This window comes from Herpailurus yagouaroundi, unplaced genomic scaffold, assembly GCF_014898765.1.
Source record: "Herpailurus yagouaroundi ecotype Mexico unplaced genomic scaffold, PumYag 220, whole genome shotgun sequence".
NCBI lineage: Eukaryota > Metazoa > Chordata > Mammalia > Carnivora > Felidae > Herpailurus > Herpailurus yagouaroundi.
The window spans coordinates 194,317-211,697 of NW_024412451.1; the positions used below are offsets into that span (position 1 = coordinate 194,317).

The following is a 17,381-nucleotide window of genomic DNA, read 5'->3' on the forward strand; positions in this document are numbered from 1 at the left end:
GGGTGGGGTCCTCCAGAGATGGTCTCTTGTTCTCCCCTAGATGGGACAAGACTGCTGTTCAGCAAAGTGACCATGAGGCTGGCAGAGCTGGCCCTGCCCAGTAAGGGTGGGGAGGGGTCCAGTGTGAATGCCGGGGTGCAGCTGGGCTCTGCTCTGTCAACTACTCTGGGGCCCCACAGGCGCAAAGACCACTCCAGGCCTCAGAGTGGGGAGTGCGTGTTTTTCAAACACAAAAAGTAGACACAAACAGTCTGTTCCCTCCGGCTGCCCCGTCCCCTGGCCCGGGAGGACCTAGGAGGGGCTCAGGCAGTCACGGTTCTAGAATTCCTCCTTCACGCTGAGGCCCGGAAGGAGAGGCTGAGTGAGAGACCCAGGTCTGTGCTGCCCTCCTCTCCTCAGCTCCGCCAGGCTCAGCACTGGAGCTGAGGCTCCTGCAGCTGTTTCCAGAGCCGAATGCTACCCTGGGGGCTGAGGGGCCGCACCAGCAGCAGGTCCCGGAGAGCACAGGCTTCAGCAGTGCGGTCTGCTGGCCAGGCTGTGAGGAAGCCTTTGTGGTCCCTTGGTGCCAGGCCCAGGGCCCGGAAGCACAGGCCAGTGTAGACATCGTCGAAGGGGAAGGGGGCCACACGGGCCGCTGCCCGCAGCAGCCAGGGTGCCAGGCGCCCAGCAATGACATAGCCGCCGCCACTGGCATAGGCCGGGTATTCACCTTTAAAGAAGGATCTAGGCACGTAGAAGGGTCCTCTGGGCTTCCGCAGGGGTCTGGCCTGGGTAAAGACCTCACCCAGGTAGAGGCTTCGGGCCCATCTAGGGGGCAGGGCCCGCAGGTGCTCCAGAAGGGCCCGTGTGTGCACGAAGGCGTCATCCTGAGCCTGCAGGACGAAGCTCACGCCCGGGCAGTGTCGGTCCAGCCAGGCCAGCAGCAGCAAGTCTTTGAGCGTCCGATTGAAGGGGACGTCGAGGAAGTCCCAGAGTAGCAGGTCACTGTAGCGGCGACTCTCCCAGGCCACCAGGGAGCTTAGGTCAGGCCCCCTCTCACCCTCTGGTGACCCGAGCAGGAAGAGCAGCCGGACCCCAGGAACCGGACTGCCCCACGTCTCCCTCACGGCCTGTCGCTCTGCAAAGCGCCCTGGCTCCGACTTGATGGCCAACAGAAGGTAGGGGACGTCCGTACCTGAGCAGTCGGCCACTTGGCCGCCACCACTTCTAGGCAGCCACTGGGGGAAATTCCGGCAGGCCGCCGACAGCAAGAAGCGGCGGAGGTCCTTGGGGTAGGAGGCGAAGTCTGGGATCTCTGCAGCAGCGGCAGCCCCCCAAGCCCGGCAGCCCCCTGCCTCAGCGCTGTCCCCACTGGGCAGGGACCCCAGCCGCCACTGCTGCTGGTTCCAGTATGCAGAGAGCAGCGGGCTGGTCTGGCCCAGACGGGCAGAGAGGTTAGCCGGCAGGGTGGGCTCGGGGGTGGCTGGTGTGGGGCCCAGTGGGGTGCCCTGGGGTCCCCGGTAGGCCTTGCTTAGCCAAGACTCAGATGTCCACTCGATGTACACCTTGAGGCCCAGGAGCGTGAGCAGCGCTGACAGGCAGAGAAGGCACTTGGGGCAGCGCATGACCCAGCCCAGGGAAGGGGCGGCCGCGGGAGCTGTAGAGGAGCCACGGTTGGTTGCGTCGGGGGTCAGTCCCTGCCAGCCCCTGTGCCCGCTCCCCTCAGCCCCAGACCCTGAACCCGCCCACCTCTTCCCTATTTCTGACCTTGGAATCCAGTTCCCATTCGTTCTGACACCCTGCTCTTTCCCCTGAGCCCAGCCCCTTCCACTGACCTGTTCTGCAGGCAGCAGCCCCCCCCCCCCCCCCCCCCCCCCCCCCCCCCCGCACTGGGGGATTGGGGACTTGGCCTTTCCAGCCCCCCTTGGTCCACTCACCAGGCGCCAGAATCACGGGGTCAGCCCTTCCACCTCCTGGAAAGCCAGCCTCCCTCACCCTAACATTCCCCACCCCAGGGAAGGGGAGCCAGCGACCTTTTACCTCTGGGTCCAGCTCCCGCCTGCGCCGGTCCGGGCCTCAGCTCAGGCCCTCCCTCGCTCCCTCCCTTCAGCTCTCGCCAACCTGCGGTGCAGCCGTCTGAGCCCAGCCCAGCCAGTCCGGAGAGGCGGGGAGGGAGGCCTCAGGGCCCCAGGGGCCGGGAGGGGCCGGGGCGGGGCCGAGGGAGGAGAGGAGGGGAGGGGAAGGGAGGGCAGGAGGCCGACCTGAGGGATGGGGCTCTGGCGTGTTGGGGCTGGTTTTCTGGTGAGACAGCGGAAAGGTTCAGGGTGGCCAAAGACACAGATGGGGGACCTGGCGAGGCCAGGCAGGGAGAGCCAGGGGCCTGGGAGAGTCTGGGGGTTAGGGGCTGAGGCTGAGGGCCAGGCCTGAGCTTGAGCTGGGTAGTGCCGAGATGGCCCGGGGACAGGCAAGAGTCCCAAAGTGGCAGAGCTGGGAGGGGAGGCGGGCGGCTGGCGCCCGGCCGCAGAGGCGGCGGGTCGTGCTGAGGGGATGGGCCGTCCGTGCCGGAGATGGGGTGTGTTGTGGCCACCGGAGGAGTCGGGGTGGGGATGGGGAATGGGCCGGGTTGGTGGAGGAGGAGGGATGGGGGAGACCTCAGGGGCAGGCGGGGGAGGAGAAAGGAGAGATGGAGGGGGAGGCAAAGAGCAGAGGACTGCAAGGGGAGAGGCAGGGGAGGGACGTGGAGACCGGGAGTGAGGTACAGGGTAGCCAGGTGCCCCTGGCGGGAAGGGAGAGAGCAGAGGCAGATGGAGGACCCTGGGGTGGGACCAAGAAGAGGGCGCCTGCGGACAGCCAGAGCCCGGGGAGAGGTGGAGAAGGGAGCTAGGGAGGAGCAGGAGGGGACCTGATGGAAAGGGAAGGGGTGGGTGAAGGGGGAGCCAAGCTAGAGGCCAGTGGAGGGTGGGGTGAGGGCACCCGGGGCCCTGGTGCTCAGCTGCCCCGGTACCTCCTCCACCCCTTTGGTGCCTCGGGTCTGCCTCACGGGGGCGGGATCCATCCCTCCCCCATTCCCCACTCCAGCCCCACCCACAGCTGCACCGTGACTCCAGGAACACTCACATCCGGCCCCCCGGGACAGGAGAGGGTGTCTGCCTGTGTTTACGTCCCTGCCCTCCGGGGGCCTCTGCTGTTGGGGCTGCTGCAGCTGTCTGGGGAGGCGGGCAGACGAGGTCTCCTTAGCCCAGACCTCCTGGAACCTTGGGTGGCACCGAGGGCCCCTCTGAGCTCGGCCTGACCCCCTTCACTCCACCCTGGATTGGGAGGACCCTCTGATGTCTCCTCCTCGGCACCCTGTCAGCAGCAGCGGATCTGTCCGGAGCTGATCGCCTCCCCCTAAGTCTGAGTAATGGAGCCCGCGGGAGCCGCTGGAGGCCAAGCGCACAGAGGAAGTTTGTGCCGAGTGTTGATGCAATGAAAGCCAGAGTGGGAGAAGACAGCCAGGGGCAGGGCCCTGAGCGCCCTGGAAGGGTCTCCCCAGCAGGCCTCCCCCACCCCCACCCCCACGCGGGGCTGGGAGAAGAATCTAGCTTCTCCCAGGGGTGAGAGGTCCTGCCACCAGGGCTGACGCTGCTCCTCCTGGGGGGTGATTGGAAATCTCAGAGTACAGCGTTGGTTGTTAATGGAACTGGAACAGGGAAAGTCCATCGAAAGTCCATCGTGGAGAGTGAAGAGCTGCCTTCCTGTGGAACACAGTGCTGGGGGGAGGTTGCAGGTCAACCATGAGCAGCCCGGTCCAACACCAACCTCCCTCAGCGCTGGGTCCCCCCCCTCCAGATTACGTCAGGGCCTCTCTGGCTTCTCTCCTAACTGCAGGCCACACTGGAGTCCAAGTTCCAGTCAGCCGACCGGAGAGAGCCCTTAGAACCACCCAGCTGTACTAGCTAACTCATCACTTCTAGTAAGTGCCCACGGACCCGTGAACTTGGCCCATCTGTGTGATATCCACCGTCACTGGTCTAACACCCTTAGACCCCGGTGTCCCACGGTTTCTGACTACATGTTTGCAAATCTTGCAATTCTTCTCGTGTAGAAAGCTGCACGCCCTGGGTCCCGGCGGACGTCTGCACTCTGGAGGGCAGAGATTTGACCCTTGGTATTTGTGGGTCCGGTGATAGCAGGGGTGCTTGTGAGGAGTCTGCGGGGGCGTAGATGCCTGCTTTCAAGGCCTCTGCTTGGGTGAGGTGAGCATAGGGTTGTTAAGCACGGGAAGGCTGCTGGGCTCCTCGGACATTGGGAAGGGAAGCTCTAGTGACTTGGGAGCGTGAGATCATCTGTCTCCTCTGATTCCAACCAGACGGCCCCATTCCAGATTTTGGGTCCCTCGCGTACCAGTCAGCACCCACGCTTGCACATAAGAAACTTGTCAAGGCTGGGAATCCAACCGTCGTAACTCGACAACCCACAGACTTCTAGGTTGTGTTTTCAGTTCTGGCCACCTGCTGGGAGAACTTTGAGGGGGGGGCAGTCACAGAAGCTCCCCAGTTCTCAGACCCTGGCCTGAGCTAAGCCAACAGACTTGAGCCTGTCATTGTCTGTGAGCACTGAAGGGCATGCCAAAGAATGTGTCCAGCACCTATGTTTAGAATTGTCACTACCGTCACATGGGTCAGGTGCGGCAGCCCCGGGGGCTCCCGGGACACGTGCTTCAGCTGGCACCTCATCACAGCCCCAGGCGAGAGCTTGACTGTGGTGCCACCGCAGCCGTGGAATTCTCCATCCCGCTTCCCACCACCCAAGAGCTCAGCCCTGAGCTCCAAAGGCAGGACAGGACCAACCCCAAATCCCAGCTTTTGTGAGTCTGTCTCCTGGAACACTCCAGATGCCAGTGCTGTATGAGCGCGGATCCAGTCAGGAGAGAAACACCCCACAGTAAATTGAGCAGGTGAAGTTTAATGTAAAGAATTATTGACTTGAATGGCAAATTGAAATAACAGGGACTCATTGGTAAGGTGCCTCGGCATTTACTGGAGGTCCCCCAGGTGGGGTGCCGTGGAGAGTCATTTGCAGGGAGGTGCCTCAGTGGAGGCACAGCTCTGAAGCTGCCGGCGGGGGTGGCGGGGTGGGTAGGGGAAGCTGCTGACCACTGAGCACTCAGGGCAGGGAGCCAGACCAAAGAGTGAGCACACCACCGTCGTCAGGAACCAGGAAGCAAAAGCCTCTCCTCCTGGAACCTCTAGGGCACCCTCTACTGACAAACCTCTTCGTGCCACTTAGCAAAGGCCCAGGTCAGTTTTCACGGAGCAAACGAGAACGCTGAATTTGGAGCCAATACGTGGGTAAGCGGCAACACTGTGGGACCTGGGGCGCTCCCGGCATCTCGTGAGTGCAGGCCAGGGATGCCGTAGCCTGCGGTGAGCTGAGCGGTGTCACACCCCGAAGACCCGTCCCCTAGCGTGCCAGCAGCGCCCCCGTGTCAGCCAGATCCGGGCAGGAAGCAGCAGCACACTCAAATAAAGATACTTGGAGAGTCTCTGGACACAAGAGCAGAGTCTCTTACGTGCTAGTGGGCAGGTGTGGGGAAACCGTGGGGGGAGCACAGCTCCTGGGGCTGGTAACCCTCCCCCAGGCCTGAAGAGGCAGGAGGAGGCGACTGTTGGTTGGAACCCAGGAGAGAAGCCTGTGGACAGAGCCTCCTGACAGGAGACAGGAGCTGTGACCTTTCCCCCCAGGATGCAGCCAGCCAGAGCCCAACCCCCACACCGAGTGAACCCGACGGAAGCCAGAAGTATGGGGAACCGTGGGACACTCCGCCGGGTCCCGCTGAGATCCAGCCTGACGGTGGCTGGCCGAGGGCTAGGCAGGGGTGGGGCCGGCTGTGTCCCGAGGCTGCTCCTCTGGCCCCAGCTTGAGGCCCTGGGCCCAGTCGGCCCCCAGGACCTCGCAACTAGGAAGCATCTCTTCCACCAGGATCCGAGTGAGGCCCGGACTGGACACGGCAGGGAGGTCCGAGATGTCCAGTCTGCGGAGGTTCCTGAGAGGAGGCACCAAGGGGGAGGCCCGCGTCAGGATGGCCTCTGTGTGGGGGAGGGGGTGTGCCAGCCCCCACTTCAGCCCCCAGCTCCTTAACAGTAAAGTCCTCCAGGGTCCAGAAAACGTTAGAGCGGCTCAAGTACACGACACCCACCACGTTAATCCCGGACGCACACTCTAGCTCCTACTGTTTACAACAGTGCAAATGTCACGGGGTCTTCGTTGAAACCAAAAGGAAGAAAAACCAGGCATCCTTTCCCTCTGCCACAGATTCACCGCGACTGCTCATCTGTGCCGACCCCACACGTGCTCTGGATTAGTCGTGGCGGCAGGGACACGGGGACTGCCTGACGGGCCCCCTCCCCGCTTTCCCGCACCTGTCGGGTGGGAGCCCCCACCCTGGCTTGAGCCGCGGTCTCACCAGAGGTGGTGGAGGCAGGCGAGGCCCCGTTCAGAGACTCGGGGACAGCCGGCCAGCGAGAGCTCCTGCAGCGAGCTGGCCAGCGGGTGGAGGCGGCTGAGACACCAGTCATCCACGTGGGGGCAGCGCTGCAGCCACAGGGACTGGAGCTCCTTCAGGGCCACTGCAAGGGGGCAGGAGGGACGGCACTGAGGGCCTTTCTGGAACCCACCGCCAAAGGGAAAACACATGGCCCTGCCCGTCTCCACCGCACTCACAGAGGCTGTCCAGGCCTTGGTAGTTGATGGCACAGCCGCTGGCATCGACGGCCTCCACGGGCACCGCCTGCAACTTCAAGAAGTCCAGAGAGAAGTGGCCACGCTGATTTGGCCGGATCCACTCCCTGCCCTGAAACCTGGAAGGGGGGGAGGGGTGTCAGCAGGACACCCCCCCCCTCCCCAGGCCTCCAGAGGATGCTTCCCAGCCCCGGGCGACATGGTCCCACGGGATCTGGTGCACTCACTCTACATCAGGCCCTGAAAGTTTTCATGGGAACAAAATGAGGGGTAGATGCATAAATGACCTTTTTCTTTTTTTTTTTTAAATTTTTTTTTCAACGTTTATTTTTGAGACTCAGAGAGACAGAGCATGAACGGGGGAGGGGCAGAGAGAGAGGGAGACACAGAATCGGAAGCAGGCTCCAGGCTCCGAGCCATCAGCCCAGAGCCTGACGCGGGGCTCGAACTCACGGGCTGTGAGATCGTGACCTGAGCCGAAGTCGGACGCTTAGCCAACTGAGCCACCCAGGCGCCCCATAAATGACCTTTTTCAAAGAAGAAGAAAAAAAGAGGAGAAAAACCAGGAGGAGGAAGGGAAGAAGGAGAAAGGAAGGGGCCAAGGAAAGAAAAGAAACATGGATATTTACTGAGCACGTGTGCTGTGCCAGGCCTGTTCCAAGTGCTTTGGTAGCAAAATGGCTTTGAATCTTTGCAGCAAACCTCATAGGCTGGGTACAACTGCTGTCCCGTTTTACAGGTGACAGAGCGGAACAAGTTCAGGAACCAGCCCCAAGCCCTAGAGCCAGTAGGGGCTGGAGCCCAGAGCTCATGGGGAGTCAGGAGAGCCTCGGGGTCCGTGCTCCACGGCCTCCCCCCAGCCCACTTCGGACACTTGTGCCATCATACCTGACCGCGCCTCCCTGCTTCAGGATGAAATAGGCACCCGCGACGTAGGGACCGTATCGCTGGTTGATGTGGTTGAAGGGTCTGTGGAGAGAACAGTAGCTGAGGGTGCGGCCCCAGGAGGTCCCCCCGCACCCCTCCCCCACCATGCCCCGGTGCTGCCCAGAGTCTGCAGCAGCAGGTCTGGGACATGCAGACAGACAGACTGATGACACAGGCTGCAAGGATTTACTGGTATCTATTCAGTGCTGGGCACCAACAGATAGTGGCCCCTGCCCTTGTGAAGCTAATATACAGAAGGAAACAGATAACCAGGAAATTAAGGGCGAATTGCAGAGAGACTCTGTTCCACAATGAAAACAACACAGAGGGACTGACCAGGAGTGCCTTGGGTCAGGGGTGGGGAAGCAGAACGCTACTTTATTAAGAAATACTTCATGCAGGAGGTGACACCTGAGCAGAGATTTGAGTGGTGGGAAGAAAGTCGAAGGTCAAGGCAAAAGCCTGCCAGGCCGGGACAACAGCTAGCGTAAAGGCTCAGAGGCTCAAATTAGGATGGCAGAAAAAAATAGCCACGTGGACACCATGCTGGTAGGCATAAGGGGAGTAGGGGTAGGGGTCTCAAGGCTCAGATTTTAGGCCTTGGAGTGTGGCTTTCATTCTAGTTGCAAGGGGAAACCATTTGAGGGTTTTAAGCAAAATAGTGTTTTCCTTTTTTTTTTTTTTAAGTTTATTGTGAGAAAGAGGGAGAGGGGGGGAGAGAGAGAGAGAGAGAGAGAGAGAGAGAGAGAATCCCAAGCAGGCTCCACACTGTCTGTGCAAAGCCCGATGTAGGGCTCAAACTTACAGAACTGTGAGATCATGATCTGAGCTGAAACCAAGAGTCCAATGCTTAACAGACTGAGCCACCCAGGAGTCCCTCTATTTTAGTTTCTTAAGAGTCCTTTGGATGATTTATAGACCATAGACTGGAAGAGGCAAAGGGGGATCAGTTTAGGAGATTAGTGCATTAACCCTAACCATAAAATGAAGGGGCTCAGACCAGACTAAAATAGTGAGGACCAGTAACAATGGGTCAAATTTGCGATGATCTAGTATTTTATTGGTGGGCTAGAGGTGGAAGACAAAAGAAGAATCAGGGAGGACTCCTTGGAATGTGGCCTGAAACACTGGGAACAGTGCTGCTGTTTCCTGGGATGGGGAAGGCTTGGGGGTGAACAGACTTTCTTAGGGGCAAATCAAGGGCTTGCTGTTCCCCATGTTAAGTCTGAGGTGCCATCCATGTCTTGAGGTGCCTCCAAGAGATGGTGGGCAGCAGGTCACCCATATGAGCTCGAACCCTTGGGAAGGGTGTGGCTGGAGATGAAGATACAACTGGTCAGGGCTGGTATGGAAGCCACACGGCTGTCCGGGAGTCACAAGGGCAGGATCTGAGTTCTCCCTGGTAAGGCCCAGCAGCAGGGTCTTTTTGGCCAAGGGTTCTCACCGATTTTTCTGGTGCACCTTCGACACCCGCTTTCGGAGCAGGTGGTCCCTGAGAGCCTCCACGTCATAGAAGCGGTCAGCCAGGAACTGGAGCAGCGACCTCCCCTTCTTCTGATTGCCCTCGGGGGCCACCACCCTGCTCAGGCCACCGATGCCCCTGGTACCCCCATTCCATACTGGGGCCACCAGGTGCAGGGACTGGGGAGGATGGGAAAGGAGACGCTGAGCCTGGAGTGTCCTGTGAGAGTCAGAGCCAGATACCCCTGTTCTTGGTCCATGAATTGTCACCCCAACACTGCTTCCTGGCTCACAAATTTCTCCTTTCAGAACTTCCAAATTCTGCTTTTGGGACACCCCCCCCCCCAGATTTCCCCATGTTTCCCCCAAATTCAATCCTAAATTCTCTCTTTGATTTGGCCATTCTTGGTCATCCCAATTCTCCACCGATCTTTCCCCAAACCCTTATGTTTGTGTATTATCTGAGCTCTTAATTTCCCACAAAATATCCCCTTAATAATACCCCATTTTCCTTGGAGTCTTCCTAAGTAACCCACTTCTATCTCCCCAAAATATATATATTTTAAAGATTTTATTTGTAAGCAATCTCTACACCCAATGCAGGGATCAAACTCACAACCCCCAAGATCAAAAGTCCCACGCTCTACTGACTGAGCCAGTCAGGCGCCCCTCCCCAAAATATAATCTTAATTTTTCTTGGTTTCTCCAAACCACCCTTAATCTACCTCCTCTTCAATCTTCCTCCAGTCTTCTCTTAGCCTGCTCCAATTTCTCCTCCGTTTCAACCAAATTTTCTCAACAATTTGCCCAAATCCTTATTTTTCCTCAAAATTCCCAGGTTTCCAACCTCGCACTTTATTTTTCCCTAAACCCATTCCTTGATTTTACTCAGGTCTTCCTAAATTCCCTCCAGGAATATCCCAAGTTCTTCCCTTAATTTCCCCTAGGTCCCTCCCTCAGAACTGCTAAATTTGACCCTTTGTTTCCTGTCCTCAATTCCCATCATCCCTTTGCTTTTCCATAAAAATTCCGAACTGTCCCATGAGCTCTCCTCAACTGTATCCTTTTGTCTCTTACCGTAGGCCCTCAAACCCTGGCTTCTCCAATCGCTCCCTAACCCCCTTCCTTTGCAGGTCCCACTCCCAGGCACTCGCCAGCCCAACTCACAGAGCCCGCAATCGATCCCTCCCTCTGATTGGCTGGATGCGCCATTTTCGGAACACACTCCCTGCTTCCCCATTGGCTCCCCCAGCCAAGTCTCCGCCCCGCTTCCTCCCTAAAGCGCCTCGACTATCTGCGACTCACACCGATCCTTCCCGACCCCCAGAGGGTGCGTGTCTGCGATCCCATCGCGAGCCTTAGTGGGAGAGGCCTTCTGCTGTCTCTTGCTCCTTGCTTCCTGGGTGTTGACAGAAACCCTGAAGGCTGAGACAGCAGAGCAGGCTTCAATCTGGGGGCTCATGGAGATCCGGTCACTTACCGCCTTGGGCGCCGCCATCTTGCTAGGCTACGTAAACCGGAAGGGGCCGGTTTTTCTTAGTCCACCCGCTGGATTGAGTTTGAGACTACTTTTCCTAGGGTGACGCCCCTTCTATTTTTCCGACTCTCCTCTTAAAGGCACACGCACTTTTTACTCCGGTTTAGGGATTCCTCCCACTGCCATTTCCATGGTCCTTACAATCAGACTCTGCAGGCTTTTCCTAGGAGATAGCGGTTAGTCCTTCCTGGTAGACTGGTAGAGTACCCTTCCTCCGACTGTACTCACAGTCCCCGTGAGGTGCTCTCTTCCTCCAGTTTTCACACTGACTAGGAAACTGAGTCATTCTTTACACCAGGATCAGGGAAGGAAAAGGTCTAGTGGGTGGTGCGGTTAGACTTCAGGATAAGAGAGATGAGGTCTCAAGACAAGTACTGTGATGTGTCTACAATTTAAGTTTGGAGTTCAACTCCATCTCTCAGTGTGAAGATTGAGTATGAAGTCTTGTGGATAGAATTATTTAGGTGTTTACTGAGTATCTAGCACGTGGCCCACACTGTTTTGGGTACTGGGGTTACTATGGTGAAAGACCAAGCCCTTATCTCAGGGAGTCAACATTCCATGGCTGAGAAAGGATTGACAAGAAACAAAAGAATAAGCAAGATAATTTTAGGTAACTCGTTTGATAAGAGGCAAATAACAACAGGCAATATAATAGGCAGTGACTAGGGAGTCAGGACATGAGTAAAAAGTCCTCTCTGAAGACGTGGTATTTAAGTGGAGATGAAGGATAAGAAGGAAACAGCCATTCAAAGATCTAGGGGAAAGGTGTTCCAAGCAGCTGTAACAGCCAGTGCAAAGGCCCAGGGGTGGGAACCAGCTATCAGAGAGAAGTAGGAGACTAGGTCAGAGAGGCGGGTAGGAAGTGGACTGTGCCCTATTCCATTCTCAGGGGCATGTCATGATATGATTTACTTTTTTTTTTGCGAATAAATAACAGGTTTAATGATCCGTTTTTTTTTGTTTTTTTTTGTTTTTTTGCACCCATAGCTACAGAGACATTATAATTCCGGGATATGCAACCATGCAACACAGACCAACTAGCCAATTCTAAACTAAACTTGGCTTCACAGGGTGCCTGGGTGGCTCAGTCGTTTGAGCGTCAGACTTATGCTCAGGTCATGATCTCACAGTTCGTGGGTGTGAGCCCCGCTTCAGACTGTGCTGACAGCTCTGGGCCTGGAGCCTGCTTCGGATTCTGTGTGTGTGTGTCTCTCTCTCTCTCTCTGCCCCTTCCCCACCCCCAATCGCACTCTGTCTCTCTCAAAAATAAATATTAAAAAAAATTAAAAATAAACATTAAGAAAATTAAAAATACGATAAAGTAAACTTGGCTTCTTACAACTACCCTGTACGTGCTGCAGTCCAAAATGACCCTAATCTCACATGAAAAGTTGTTATAGGGGAACCAGGAACCTGGCTTTGTGGCCAAATGTAAAAAACGACAAGTGTAGTAAACGGAAGTGTAGTAATTTGGTGGTTAGTTGGAACTCTGGTGCCCTTCACTGTGCTGCTTCATTCTTCTTACTCTTGTTTTTTTTGTCCTCCTTCCGCCCATCCATGATAGCTCTCGGTAGGTTTGAGTAAGCCATCTGAAACTTGTTCACTTCTTCAGAGCTCCCACAGTGCTAATCTTTGCCATCAGTAGCTCTTAACAGACACTTGCTGTCTGAGGGCTCGCAGCCCTCCGCAGAACTTTCCTTGGAATGGGTTTAGTCTGACCATCATACTTCTTTAGGGTGATCAGCACGCTGCATGACAAACAGCACTTCTAGAAGAATCTGGTCAGCTTCATCAGGAAGTGCTTGGTCTCCAGCAGCACCATGGCTCAGCATAAGGCCCAAGAAATTCCTGGTTTACATTTAAAAAAATTGTTTATTTATTTATTTTGAGAGAGAGAGTGAGAGAGAGCCCAGGAGAGGGGCAGAAAGGGGGAGGGAGAGACAGAATCCCAAGCAGGCTCCAGGCTGTCAGCAGAGATCCCAATGCGGGGCTCGAACTCCCACACCGCGAGATCATGACCTGAGCCAAAGTCAGCTGCTTCGCTGATTGAGCCACACAGGTGCCCCTGATTTACATTTTTTTAAAAGATCATTTCTGCCGGGTAGAGAACAGACCTTAGGCAGTAAGGGTGGAAGTGGGGGCCAGCCAAGAGGCTACTGCACTAGTCCAAGCAAGAGGTGAATGGAGACAGGAGCAGGGATGGGGCAATGGAAAATGGTGAGAAGTGCTCAGATTATGAGTCTGTTTTGAAGGTTGAGACAATAGCTCAGGAAACTAAAAGGATGGGAAGACCAATTATGGAGACAGGGAGACTGGGAAAGTGATAGATTTGAAAGGGCAAGTGCGGCGGGCTGAAGAGAGCCCCCCACTCCACACGCACCCCTCCAAAATTCATGCCCTGATCCCTGAAACTTGTGAATCTGTTATTTTATATGGTAAAAGGAAGGCATGATTAAGTTAAGAATCTTGAGACAGGGTGATTATTCTGGAGGGTCAAGATGGGCCCAATGCGATGACAAGGGTCCTGTTAGCTAGAAGGCAGGGGGTCAGTCAGTAGGAGATGTGACGGTGGATGCAAGAGTGATTCAAAGAAGCCAAGGAATGTGGTGGCTTCTGGAAGCTGGGAAAGCCTTGGAAATGGATGCTCCCCTAGAGCCTCCAGAAGGAGCCCAGCCTTGTGGGCCCATTTTAGAATTCTGGTCTGGTCGGCAGAACTACACTAACTGTGCGTTGGTTTAAGCCACAAAGTGGTACTTTGTTACAGCGACAGCAGGAAACTAACACAACGGGGTAGGTCCCAGTTAAGAGCTGTGTTGACCATATTCACCTTGAGACGCCTGAGACGTCTAGGTGGAGATGCTGGGTAGGCGTCTGGAGCTCAGTATGGAGGTCAGACTGGGGTCTGAGACCTGGGAGCCATGGGCGTGCAGGTGGAGTTCAAACCCTAGGCCTGAGAGAGGGACTCTAGCAGAGGGAGGCCCACACCCCAGTCTTTTCCATGACAGGGCCCACGCTGATAGCGATGGACTCTGTGGGCAAGTCAGGGGTCAGCAGCGCCCACTGCTCAGCTGTGGGCCAGCAGCCTGGACCCTGTGGCACCGCAGCTGAGGCATCGTGGCCTGGTAGCCACCCCTGGCTCCTCAGGCACACTAACTGGAAGGCCCTGGGGTGGCCCGAGTGGGGAAGACAAGGTCCAAGCCGGAGAATGCAGAGGAAGTGTGGAGGCTGAGGAGGAGCAGTGGGAGGGACACAGGAGGGGATGGGACAGATGAGGCCAGGCATCCACTGACCACAGCACCCACGAGGGGTCAGGCCTGAGAAGGGCTCAAGAAGGGTGGGGGTTTTGGCGTCCGCCAGAGGGGGTGTGGCTGAGCCCTTGTGAGCAGAGCTGAGGTTAGACTTTAGAAGGAAGAAAACCCCTGTGAGGCTGCCAATTCTTACCAGAGAGTGGACTTTGGAATTCGGTCCCAGGCACCTGCTCCCCCATCCCCCGCTCTTTGCTCCCTCCCCCCCCCCCACTTCCCCTACCAGCTCCTCAGGGGACTGGGTCAACCTGGACCTTGTCACTTTCTGCTCCTGGCTGCCACTACTCAGAGACTATGGAACTGTGGAGGCAACTGAGGCAGGCGGGACTGGTGCCCCCAGGACTGGGCCCACTTCCCCGCGCCCTGAGGACCCCCCCGCCAGTGAGGAGAGCTGGCCAGACCCTCTCGTTCCCAGGAGTAGACACTGCAGGTGCCAGGGAGAGTCTGCTGTGGATCTTGGAGGAGCTGGTGAGTGAGGGGTTTGGAAGGGCAAGAGATGGGGGCAGGTGGGGGTGGGGACTGAGAACTCCTGGGTGAATGGGAATGAATAAAATTGCAAAGGGGCCAGAGATTGAAGGGCAGAAATTAATAGACAAGAAAAAAAAAAAAGAATTAAGAGACAAGAATAGAGAAACAAGCAGAGAGAGAGAGAGAGAGAGACAGAGACAAAGAAAGACCCAAAGAGTGAGAGTCAGAAGTAGAGACTGAGACAGAGAGACTCAGAAAAAGAGAGACAGAGATAGAAAGCAGAGATTGAGAGCAACAGAGACAGAAACTCAAATTAAATCTGAGACAGGTTTATTTAGGCAGGGCAAAGGCAGGGGCAGAGAAATAGAGACAGACAGAAAGGGATATTGAAATACATAGAGACAGACAAGGGGGGGACAGAGAACAAATTCAGGTAACAAAAGAAAGACACACAATAAGGGAGGCACAAAGATTCAGAGACACACAGAGAGACAGTGAAGGATAATGAAATAGAGACAAAGACAGGGGGAGACAGAGGCTGAGATCCAGAGACCCTGGGAGAAGCAGGCTGGCAGTCAGGATCCGGGACACAGGGAGGACCCCGCCCAGGTGCTGCAGGCCTGGATTGTTAAAGAAAAGCTTACTTGTGACTTGTATTAAAGACGGTAAAGAGATAGGTGTAGGGACCACTTCAGTGGGGGAGAGAGAAGGGCTCAGCTCTGAACACAGTAGGGGCAAGTGGGAATTTCTAGCGAAGGAGCGAGTGGGGGTCAGTGGATGGAAAATCTAAGTGAAAGCATCAGGGGGAAGCGGGGCATCTGGCTCCACCTATCGACTACTGGATTCTTGCTGGAGACAGGCCAGGGAGATGAGACGTGAGCTGGGCAAGGGATGGGGCGCGAGGAACCAGATCAGATAGCGGGAGTGATCAGTCGGGAGATTCTTGGTAAAACTGGATTTACGAGGAAACGCACAGATAGGCCCAGAGAGGGTTTAGGAGCTTGGCTGAACTTTGGTCAAGCAAAGAATCTTCTCCAGGACTCCAGCAGGTTGGGGGGGGGGGCACGCTGACCCCCCTGCCCTCCAGGGCGGGGTGCCCATGACTTCCCCTTCCCACTGGCAGGGGCGCCTCCGCCAAGTGGACGTCCAGCTGCTGGGCCAGCTGTGCAGCCTGGGGCTGGAGATGGGGGCTCTGCGGGAGGACCTGGTCACCTTCCTGGAAGAGGAGGAGAGCCTCGTGGAGGAAGAGGAGGACGAGGAAGAGCCCGAGGGGAAGCAGGAGGAGGGACACTTGGGGGTCTCCTTCTCAGCCCCAGGCCACCAACTCCCGGATTTTGAGATGACGATCTGAGGCCCTGCCAGGTGCTTCTGATTGACACACGAACGAGATGCAAATTTACGCAAAGGAGGGGGGATTTGCAGGTCAACTCAACCTGATTTGGAATCAACACATGTTCCTTAAGCAAATACATTCTCTGAAGATGTCTGCACGGAGATTGAGGGGCTGGCCTGGGACCCCCGGGGTGTGTTTGCAGGCGAGGTGGGAGGTTTGCAGAGAAACTGTAGGTGTATTTGCAGGTGGGTTGCAGGGGAGACGTGGGTCTTTGCAAACAGGATGGAGATGCTGGCAGGTGGGCAAGGCTGCCCAGTATGGCGCCCCCCCCCCACACACAAGTGGCTGTTGAGCACGTGAAACATGGCTGGTCTGAAGTGAGGTGCGTGGGACACGGAACTACAGATCGAATTTCGAAGGCTTCCTATGATCAAAAGAATAGTTAAGACATTTCAACAATCTAAAAATTTTGTTGAGATGCGATTTTCTGCATAATGGGATAAATAAACATATTACTAAAATTAGTTTCTCCTGTGTATTTGAAAAAATTTTTAATGTGGTAAAATGTATATAATGAGTTTCCATTTTAGCCAAATTATTTTTTATTAAAAAAATTTTTTTTAATGTTTATTTATTTTTGACAGAGAGAGAGAGAGAGACAGAGCATGAGCCGGGGAGGGGCAGAGAGAGAGGGAGACACAGAATCGGAAACAGGCTCCAGGCTCTGAGCCATCAGCCCAGAGCCTGACGCGGGGCTCGAACTTACGGACCGTGAGATTGTGACCTGGCTGAAGTCGGACGTCCAACCGACTGCGCCACCCAGGCGCCCCTAAAAAATTTTTTTTTATGTTTATTTATTTTTGACAGGGAGAGAGAGACAGGGCATGAGCCGGGGAGGGGCAGAGAGAGAGGGAGACACAGAATCCGAAGCAGGCTCCGGGCTCTGAGCTGTCAGCACAGAGCCTGATGTGGGGCTTGAACTCACAGACCTCGGGATCATGACCTGAGCCGAAGGTGGACGCTCAACTGACTGAGCCACCCAGGCACCCCCCAATTTTTTTTAATGATTATTTATTTTTGAGGGAGAGAGAAGAGTCAGAGCACGAGCAGGGGAGGGGCAGAGAGAAAGGGAGACACAGAATCCAAAGCAGGCTCCAGGTTCTGAGCTGTTAGCACAGAGCCCGATGTGGGGTTAGAACTCATGAACTGTGAGATCATGACCTTGAGCCGAAGTTGGACGCTTCACCCAGACGCCGCTGTCAGAATCTCCTTCCTTTTTGTGGCTGAATAATATTCCATTGTAGAAACACGCCACATTTTGTTTATCCATATTTCTGTCAATGGGCTCTTGGATTGTTTCCACCCTTTGGCAACTGTGAATAACATTGCTGTGAACAAGGATGTGCAAATATCTGTTCAAGTCCCTGCTGTCGATTCTTTTGGGGATATACCCAGAAATGGAATTGCTGGATCCTGTGGTAATTCCGTGTTCGAGTTTTCTGAGGAAACCGCAGACTGTTTTGCACAGCAGCTGCACCATTTGACGTCCCCACCAGCTTTGTGCGAGGGTTCCAACTTCTTTCCATCCTCACCAATGCTTATTTTCTTTTTCTTTTCATCCTAATGGATGGGAGGTGGTATCTCA

General features: G+C 55.7%; 3 protein-coding genes across 7 annotated transcripts; 1 reads left to right on the forward strand and 2 right to left on the reverse strand.

Annotated features, from left to right (window-relative positions):
- Positions 1 to 130: 130 nt before the first annotated feature.
- On the reverse strand, positions 131 to 2,121 carry B3GNT8 (UDP-GlcNAc:betaGal beta-1,3-N-acetylglucosaminyltransferase 8). 3 transcript variants are annotated; one of them, XM_040457182.1, is made up of 3 exons: positions 2,020 to 2,121; positions 371 to 1,636; positions 131 to 141 (listed from the first exon to the last, which is right to left on the reverse strand). In XM_040457182.1, exon 2 carries the CDS (start codon positions 1,602 to 1,604, stop codon positions 411 to 413), a length of 1,194 nt encoding a protein of 397 aa, XP_040313116.1. In that variant the 5' UTR covers positions 1,605 to 1,636; positions 2,020 to 2,121; the 3' UTR covers positions 131 to 141; positions 371 to 410. The 3 variants fall into 3 exon arrangements, with proteins under 3 accessions (XP_040313116.1, XP_040313115.1, XP_040313117.1); XM_040457181.1 differs by lacking the exon at positions 131 to 141 and having other exon boundaries at positions 201 to 1,636; XM_040457183.1 differs by lacking the exon at positions 131 to 141 and having other exon boundaries at positions 201 to 1,636; positions 2,013 to 2,095.
- A 2,785-nt stretch (positions 2,122 to 4,906) lies between these two features.
- On the reverse strand, positions 4,907 to 10,628 carry DMAC2 (distal membrane arm assembly component 2). Of its 3 annotated transcripts, none has more exons than XM_040457187.1 (6): positions 10,571 to 10,628; positions 9,074 to 9,270; positions 7,591 to 7,671; positions 6,685 to 6,821; positions 6,428 to 6,590; positions 4,907 to 6,007 (listed from the first exon to the last, which is right to left on the reverse strand). In XM_040457187.1, the coding sequence occupies exons 1-6, from the start codon at positions 10,586 to 10,588 to the stop codon at positions 5,830 to 5,832; spliced, it is 774 nt and encodes a 257-aa protein (XP_040313121.1). In that variant the 5' UTR covers positions 10,589 to 10,628; the 3' UTR covers positions 4,907 to 5,829. The 3 variants fall into 3 exon arrangements, with proteins under 3 accessions (XP_040313121.1, XP_040313119.1, XP_040313120.1); XM_040457185.1 differs by lacking the exon at positions 10,571 to 10,628 and adding an exon at positions 10,398 to 10,564 and having other exon boundaries at positions 9,074 to 9,310; XM_040457186.1 differs by lacking the exon at positions 10,571 to 10,628 and adding an exon at positions 10,396 to 10,564.
- Positions 10,629 to 14,164: 3,536 nt separating this feature from the next.
- On the forward strand, positions 14,165 to 16,260 carry ERICH4 (glutamate rich 4). Its single transcript, XM_040457195.1, has 2 exons — positions 14,165 to 14,403; positions 15,527 to 16,260. Exons 1-2 carry the CDS (start codon positions 14,230 to 14,232, stop codon positions 15,752 to 15,754), a joined length of 402 nt encoding a protein of 133 aa, XP_040313129.1. The 5' UTR covers positions 14,165 to 14,229; the 3' UTR covers positions 15,755 to 16,260.
- Positions 16,261 to 17,381: the final 1,121 nt, after the last annotated feature.